This window comes from Vicia villosa, linkage group LG4, assembly GCF_029867415.1.
Source record: "Vicia villosa cultivar HV-30 ecotype Madison, WI linkage group LG4, Vvil1.0, whole genome shotgun sequence".
Classification (NCBI taxonomy): Eukaryota; Viridiplantae; Streptophyta; class Magnoliopsida; order Fabales; family Fabaceae; genus Vicia; species Vicia villosa.
The window spans coordinates 27,028,142-27,037,392 of NC_081183.1; the positions used below are offsets into that span (position 1 = coordinate 27,028,142).

At 36.0% G+C, this 9,251-nt stretch overlaps 1 protein-coding gene across 1 annotated transcript; it reads left to right on the forward strand.

Annotated features, from left to right (window-relative positions):
- Positions 1-4,629: 4,629 nt before the first annotated feature.
- On the forward strand, positions 4,630-7,076 carry LOC131598992 (uncharacterized). The gene is made up of 2 exons (XM_058871515.1): positions 4,630-4,755; positions 6,151-7,076. The coding sequence occupies exon 2, from the start codon at positions 6,230-6,232 to the stop codon at positions 6,878-6,880; it is 651 nt and encodes a 216-aa protein (XP_058727498.1). The 5' UTR covers positions 4,630-4,755; positions 6,151-6,229; the 3' UTR covers positions 6,881-7,076.
- Positions 7,077-9,251: the final 2,175 nt, after the last annotated feature.

Here is a 9,251-nt window from a genome sequence, read left to right on the forward strand (position 1 = left end):
AGTTGTTGAGTTCCAAATTGGATAATGAGAAGTACTATGATGCTTGAAGTTGTTTCCGATTAAATAAGATGATTTGTTTATAAATTCGAATGTTATGATTCCGCTGCATATTAAAATGAAGTTGGTTTGTCTAAGAGCTGTTATAAGTTGTTTTGTGCTTCTCTGAGATTAAAGTGCTATGTATCTGTTTATGAGTTGTTTATAGGAAGTAAATGTGATATCCCAAATGCTTGTTGATAGTTTTTAAAATACTCTGATTTCTCGCATGATATTTTTGGGTAGAATTTGGGGTGTTACAATTATGACGTCAGTCAATAGTCTTGGAACTCTAAGAAGTAATTAAAACGAAATCTCGTTATAACAAGAAACGCCTATTTACCTTGTTTTCGAAACAAGCATTTATTGGGGGCAATTTGTTAGCTGAAGATTTCGTTTGGGAAGAATATCCTTCGAAGGTTTGAAATTCGAAGGAAGATGGTTACTGATGACCATTTTTGAGATAAAAAATGTCTACTGATGGCCATGTTCGAGAATGATGGTTTAAGTTGGAACGGAGACAGTTAGCACAGAAGCTAAATTCGAAAAGAATCATCTTTTGGGACTTAAACGTTTTTACGAAATACGTAAAGTACTGAAGCTTGGCGTATTTTCGTGGCATTCTCGATTCTGATTACGTTGCCACGTGTCGAAAGAGGATTCAGGCGGGAGGATTTGAATTTCGAAGTAGTTTATATAACTGCACAAAGACAGATGGCATCCCAAGGATTCTCATGAGTAACGTGGCATCAGATTAGTGTAGGACCGTTAGGGTCAAATTTAGTATAAATAAGGGTCTTAGTATTAGGATTCCGTGTGTTCATTTTGTACAAATCACTCACATATTGCTCAAGTATCAAGTGTTAAGAGAACGAGTTTCGCTGAGAAATGTACGTATGACACCAATACCATTTTAAATACATTTGTATCTTTCTTTATTCAAGTATCTTTTGATATTACTGCATTTCATTTACTTTCTGTCATTTACATTCCTGCACTCTTTACTTTCATTCTATTTAGTTTCGAAGCATTTAAGTTTCTGCACTTTAAGATTCCTGCACTTTACAGTTTTGTTCTTATATTTTATCTTTATCTTGCCCTTCGCTGATGTTATATTTATGTGTATAACAAGGTGATTGCTAATCTTTATTTCTTTGATTAAGTATTTCTTATTTCGAGACAAGCCAACCATAGACATAATTCGAACTATCATGAATAACAACCTTTTTGACTATGTCCTAGGATCAATCTAGTCGATCCTGCGAGTAACCAAATCATATTTATTATAGTTTGGAAGACTAGCGGTTGTTTACCGGAAATCACCGTAAACAAATTGGCACGCCCAGTGGGACGGTGTCAAACAGATTGTTTTAATTGATTGTTTTGTTTTGTCTAGAAAATATCAAGACCTTGTATGAACCTTAGGAACGGTAAATTAACCAACAGTGCACAACCGATTCCTAAACGAAGGTACAACAAGAAAATGGTCAATGTGGCCAGTGGAGGGGGAAATCAAGATCCCCCCACAAGGGTCAGGAACAGTAGCGACAAATTCTACGCACGTTTCGACTTCTACTCAAGAGGTGCAGGCTATACCAGTTTCGACAGGATCTGAACCCATAGGTAGTTCCCAGGCGATGCCCAAAAATACTACAGGGACAACAGGGACTATACCAGTTTCGAGTTCGACCACCGCGCCTCCACTCATTAGCGCAAGCGAGATACCACCTTTCTCGACAAACGCTGCAAGTCAGTTATTTTCCCCAGGACCATCATCGACTTTCGAAGGTTGGAGACCCAACAATCCTTATGGAATGCCATATTCATATATGACAGGATTACGATGGCCTACATACACTACAACTAACCCGACGGCATTTTCGCCGAATGTCAGTTTGATAGGTCGAAGCGCACAGAATACTGGCTTCTCTGCCCAAATACCCCCTTTTACCACAAATAGTCAAGCGGCATTTCGACAGGAAATAGATGCAAGTAACCATGATATGTTAGGAACTCTTGCCAAAGAATTGGGCTCCATCTTGAATCTGTTAGCAACGAACATTGCTAGGACTAACCAGGATAATGTGGAAACTTTCCAAAAAATATCATCTCAAATAAATCGAATGGCAGATTTTTTAGGAGTTCCACAAAATAGACGAAGGAACAACCAACCAACTTATCAGGAAGGGGAACCCATTCTAGAACAAGTTTGAGCCACAACACCACCATCTAGACCAACACCAGTCGAGCAAAACCAAGTGATAGACTTAGAAACTCGAAGGCAAATGACTAACGTTGGCCAACAGGCAGTTGCCCAGCAACAGCCTAATCTGGTGATGGTAAGAAGAAACGAACATCCTGACGAAGTGGTCCATAGGGTTAGGAGAGACAATTTGGCAACAGAGAACAATCTCACTGCCATGATAGAGAGAATAATGGCTAACAATGGCCTTAATACCGGGCTTCGACGCCCAAATTATACATCCCCAATAGCAGAATATATCATGCAAACAGAATTGCCAAGGGGTACCAAAGTACCAAAATTTACTAAATTTTCAGGGGACACCAATGAGTCTACCGTGGAGCACATAGCCAGGTATCTGACAGAAGCAGGGGATCTAGCAGGGAAAGAAGATTTAAGGATTAAATATTTCCCTAGTTCGCTAACAAAAAATGCTTTTGTTTGGTTCACTACTTTGCCCCCAAATTCCATAGATGCATGGGCACACTTGGAGAGATTATTCCATGAACAATTCTACATGGGTCAAACCAAGATAAGTCTGAAAGAATTGGCTATCATCAAGAGGAAGTTCACGGAATCTATAGATGATTACTTAAACAGGTTCCGTTTGTTGAAGTCAAGATGCTTCACGACTGTCCCAGAGCACGAATTAGTTGAAATGGCTGCAGGTGGCCTAGATTATTCAATTCGAAAGAAACTGGATACTTAATACCTAAGAGATATGGCCCAATTGGCACACGGAATCCTGATGGCCATGTTCGAGAATGATGGTTTAAGTTGGAACGGAGACAGTTAGCACTGAAGCTAAATTCGAAAAGAATCGTCTTTTGGGACTTAAACGTTTTTACGAAATACGTAAAGTACTGAAGCTTGGCGTATTTTCATGGCATTCTCGATTCTGATTACGTTGCCACGTGTCGAAAGAGGATTCAGGCGGGAGGATTTAAATTTCGAAGTAGTTTATATAACTGCACAAAGACAGATGGCATCCCAAGGATTCTCATGAGTAACGTGGCATCAGATTAGTGTAGGACCGTTAGGGTCAAATTTAGTATAAATAAGGGTCTTAGTATTAGGATTCCGTGTGTTCATTTTGTACAAATCACTCACATATTGCTCAAGTATCAAGTGTTAAGAGAACGAGTTTCGCTGAGAAATGTACATATGACACCAATACCATTTTAAATACATTTGTATCTTTCTTTATTCAAGTATCTTTTGATATTACTGCATTTCATTTACTTTCTGTCATTTACATTCCTGCACTCTTTACTTTCATTCTATTTAGTTTCGAAGCATTTAAGTTTCTGCACTTTAAGATTCCTGCACTTTACAGTTTTTGTCTTATATTTTATCTTTATCTTGCCCTTCGCTGATGTTATATTTACGTGTATAACAAGGTGATTGCTAATCTTTATTTCTTTGATTAAGTATTTCTTATTTCGAGACAAGCCAACCATAGACATAATTCGAACTATCATGAATAACAACCTTTTTGACTATGTCCTAGGATCAATCTAGTCGATCCTACGAGTAACCAAATCATATTTATTATAGTTTGGAAGACTAGCGGTTGTTTACCGGAAATCACCGTAAACACTAGTCTTACCAAATATCCAACTCAACATCCTCATCTATGTTACACTTACTTTATTCTGGTGTTGATTCTTAACAGCCCAACATTGTGTCATGTACAACATTGCGGGTCTTACCACAATTCGACAAAATTCCCCCTTCAACTTGAGCGTTACCTTTGTGTCACATAAAGTCCCCAAAGCCCTCCTCCGTTTCAGTCATCCAGCTTAAATTCGATGACTTACATCCTCAACTATTTATCTATCATTTCGTATTAGAGATCCAAGATATTTAAATCACGTGACTTGTGAGATGATATGATCTCTAACTTTCATCTCTATATTAGAAATGTTTCTCCTTTTACCAAATTTATATTCCATATTCTCCATCTTACTTCTATTTAGATGAAAGCCGTGCATTTCTAAAACTCTTCTCCAAGTCTCTAGCCGATCATTCAAATCCTCCTTCAATCTAAATATTAATAAACAATTTTTCAAACTTGTATAATTCAAAAAAAAAAAAAAACTGTCATTTTATATATTATAAAAAAATATATACTAAAAAAATTATTATGATTTTAAAATTACGACTACTTTATTTATTTAACAAATTATATATAATTTTCTCAAAGTAGTATATGTTATCTAGCTGACATAGAGTGTACTCAATAAATGAGAGTGTAACTAGACAAATTTCAAGCCCATCTTTAAAAAAAAGCCCATAATCATTCACAAAAAAAAAAAAAAATTTAAAAATTAATTAATTAATAAATCAAAACCCTACTCAACGAATCTCAACAGCTCCATCAAAACGACACTGCATTTCGCACCGAACTCATTTCGCCGGAAAACGCTGCCGGAGTTCGTCGTGGGCCGCCTTAAACAGAGAGAACGTTCGTCCAGGTTTTCCTTCTCTCTCTTTGTAACTCGAATTTTCGTTACATGCGCTAGATAGAATGTGGTTCCATGATTGTGAGCTAAATCAACGCGATTGTTAGCATATGAATCAAATTTATCTGTTTTTAAGTTTAGTATTAACAAATTTAGATCATATTTGGTATTATTATAGTGTTATATACTGATATTAGTGTAATCACGAGTGTCTGTGTACCCACAATTTTTCAGAAGTGTTTGGTGTTACAGAAGACATTTTGACAAACGCGATTCTTTTCGAGGAAAGAATTTTTTATTTCGTAAGTTTGGAGTCTCAAATTTGATAGTTTACTGTATTTGGTTTTGTTTAATTGCTTGGGAGCAAGGAAATACTCTTAATGTCTCTCTAGACTAGCAGATATATACCACAAAAAGGTGTGTATGTTAGAGTGTCATTTCGAGAGTTAAGACTAGGGTTCCTCTATGCTGTCAATATTATGCAATTGCACTGTTATAGCGTAGTAGGGTTCGGCGCAATGCTATTAGTCTGCAAGCTGCTATCAACAGTAGAGGTTATAGTGGCCTATCATTGCATCCCCAAATTGCTATTGCGTCCGCCATTAGAATTTTGGGGATAAATTCATCAAATTATTATTATTTTTTTTTAAACTTGCCTTTTTTTTAAGCGTATAAATTTCAATCTGGACCCCTTGAAGAGAAATGTTATGTTCTTTCTTGCTTAAAAGTAATTGTTTTGCTCTTCTTTCTACTTTTAATTCAGTTCTGTTTTATTCTTCCTCTCAGCTTATGTTTAATGACTGTATACTTTAGGTTTTTTAAATATTAAGTAATGACGATCTCTTGAATTTTGTGTATTAGTCTATTTTTTGAGTATATATGTTTACTTTGTACACTAGTTTTTAGTCTTTGCATTAGCAGCTATCCCGCTATACTGCAAAGCATTTTAAGGAGCCGGTGCTATGCAGCACTAACCGAGATTAACAACATAGTAGTATATATTAAAATTTTTAATCATTTAGAGGCAGAAGCTTTTTTGTTTTTATTTATTGATATGAGAATGTATGTTAGTTAGTGGTTATGTTGGTTTTGAGTGTTCGAACTTCGAGCCCTAGACTTCCTTCTTGAAGCTCATCCAGGTGATCCGGCTGTTTTCTGCGCTCGCCGACCAATTTATCTACTTGTGTTGGGACAGTGAAGCTTTTTGTGATTATAAATATTTTTTAACAGAAGAGTAGTTAGTTCTCAATGATTTTTGGAAAACTGAGGAAATCTTCATGCCTCAACTTGTAGTTTTCATACTGCCTTTTCTGTTTCATTGTGTCTGTCTTGTTTGCATCAGTACATCAAAATGTGCAGTAGGATTGGCTAAAATGAATTTAACAAATGTTCTTCTCTATCTTCCAGGATTTGTGCTGGAATAAAGTTCACAATGTATGTTGAATGAGCTGATTTGCCAATTCAGAGAGATCTTTACTAGCCAAGAATGAGCTTGCTTTTGAGAATAAGACATTGTTTACCCAATGGTCTGTATAGACAACCTATTTATGGACGCGTAGTAGGTTCGAATGCTAGGAAATTAAATGTATTATCAAGAAACTTTGGTCAAGCGGCCAGAAAAGAGGAGGAAGAGGACCTAGAGGAAGTGGAAATTGATCAGAGAAGTCTCCCGGCTGATTTTGATCCTGCAACATTTGATCCCAATGAGAATCGCGGCCCTCCATCAGAGAGAGTTTTCAGGCTTGTTGATGAAGTGGCATCTCTAACGCTAGCCGAAGCTGCAGAATTGGGTCTCGTTCTGATGAAGAAAATGGGTATAAAGGAGATGCCTAATGTGGGATATTTGAAAGCAGGGTCTGCAAATTTGGCTGGAATGGCAGCAAAAGCCTCGACAGCAGTCAAGGAAGAGGTAAAACCAGAAAAAACTGTATTTGAATTGAAACTGTTGTCCTATGAAGCAGCTTCCAAAATTAAAGTCATCAAAGAGGTTCGTGGCTTTACGGATTTAGGTTTGAAAGAGGCAAAGGATATAGTGGAAAAAACACCTTCTATTATAAAGAAAGGTGTTTCAAAGGAAGAAGGAGAACAGATAATAGAGAAATTGAAAGCACTTGGTGCAAATGTTGTTATGGAGTGAAGTACTGTAATGTGTTTCTTAGAGATATGTATGTTTCTTCCAATATTCCAAAGTTACCTGAAATTTAGTAAATTTTGTAATGTTGACCGTATACTGCAAATTTTTGTAGTGTTGTTGTCTACGTTGTTTCAATCATTTTCTGCTGCGATGAAACAGTATCCCTCCGATGGAATAAAAGTAACATTGATGCCTCTTATAGTGATTTGCATACAATTTTAGTGACATTACTTTCTACCAGAAAGTGTTTTATGGGCTTTATTTCTTTATCAATTGAACTCTTGCGTGCTTATTGCCACTTATGGATGCTCAAAATATATGAACCAGTGAACCTTAGTATCCATATGCAGGGAGAAATCTTGCATCTGCTATTTTGTCTCTGCAGGTTTCTGAACAAGCAGATGTTTTGGCTGTTCTGTTGCAAAAGATTGGAAACAAACAAGTTTCCAATAGCCTATTAATTAGCCTCCTATGTGACAATCAGTTTCTGGGTGGCAGGCAAAAGTCATTTTCAAATTAGTACTCTGGAGTTTGGGACCATACAACTATGTTCTTTTGTGACTTGTTCATGTCTCTGTAGAATCCCCTTCTCCCACCTTTGTCACATCACATTTTTGTCGTTGTACAAGTCTATCTATGTTTAAGAGCTTGTTCAAAATTTCAATACCTTTTATTAGGGTGGCAAGATCATTAGAGTTTCCCAATTATCAATGGAAGTTGTTTTGGCAAGATCATTAGAGTTTCCCAATTATCAATGGAAGTTTAACAACTTTTGATTTTACTCAACAATTGTCAGATGGCTATCTTCATCGCTCAAGTTTTTTCACCTTTATGAGTTACACATTGTCTAAATACTTATGTTCAAAATCTTTTGAAAAGTTTTATGAATTTCTTTTGCAAATACTTTAACTCATTGAGTAGGTTGTTAATAGCGCGCTATATTGGCATAGCACGGTGGCATGGCCCCTCACCTCTACGCGTTCATAGCAACGCAATAGCAGTGCTATAGCGGTTTGATGACGCTATTCTCAATTTATGATAAATTTGTAAACCCAAATATCTTTAAAAAGTATATTGGTCTTTCCATTCCATTTTTACCTAATATTTAACCTTGTGTTTGCTTCTTCAGTTATACTGTTTTCTCTCCCTTAATATTAATATTATCTTACCACATTAATTTCTCTATTCTCCCTTAATATTTAATATTATCTTACCACATTAATATTATCTTATTCATATTAAATGTAATTATAATGATGATTGACGCTAGATTTGATAGAGAAAATCACAATTTGATCTCTCACAAGTACAATCAGGAAGGAGCTGAAACCACTAGATACTGAACCAAATTAGGCAGTCAGGTGAACTAGATACAAGTGGTGGAAAAAAAAAGTAATTATACTTTTATCAACTAAACAAAACCAATCTATATCCTACTTTAAAAAGTATCATGACCAAACACAACAATTTTTTAAAACTCAATTCTTTTAACATCAATTATTCATGATTTTTCTAAAGCAAAAATAGTGTGCAAAAGCATCCTCATAAGAGAAAGTGATCTCAATTAGACTGAGACTTAAACCATTCCAAATAATCTGCATCGTACCAACCAAGAATGTGTACACTTTAATGAATACCAAGAATATGTAAAAAGAAATAAAAAATTATATGGGTATAAATCAAACCCATCCTCTTCCTGAGAAACACCAAAATCCACATAAAAGAAAGAGATTCCCTTTTATTTTATTTCTTTATCAAAATCAATTGCAGCTCTAGTGCTTTTGAGAGAGGGTGTTGCTTTTAGAATCTACCAACAATTCATTTAGAATGACTGGTTCTCTAAGTACTGCATTAACAGTAGAGTGCATGTCATTTGAAGTAAATCCATCATCCTTAATGTAGAATAGGTTCAACACTTTCATCATTTTCCAAAACAAATTCTTGCAATCTCTTGGAACTAAGCTTCCTTTTTCCTTCAAAACTAATCTCAGGAGTTCTCTTCTCTTATCCTCAATAACACCCTTCATCTTATCAACGGTGTCTTCGTAAGTAACATCTCCATTACTATGAATCATATGCAAACCCACTGCATTCAGTTTCCCTTCCTCAGATTCTCTCTACAACATAAGCATACACAAAAAATATTAGTCACCACCTATGAAGCACTAACATAGACTGTGGCACCGACATTAACACATTAACACAGATGATAATTTGAAAAAATAAATAAATTGAACGTTAGTCAGATACTGACACGTGTAGGACACTCAACAAGCCGAACTCTTGCCTCAAAGTTGAGACGTCATGGAAAGAGAAGGAGTGAACTGAACTATATTACCTTAAAACCTTGAATATCGTTGAGAAGACGGCCGCA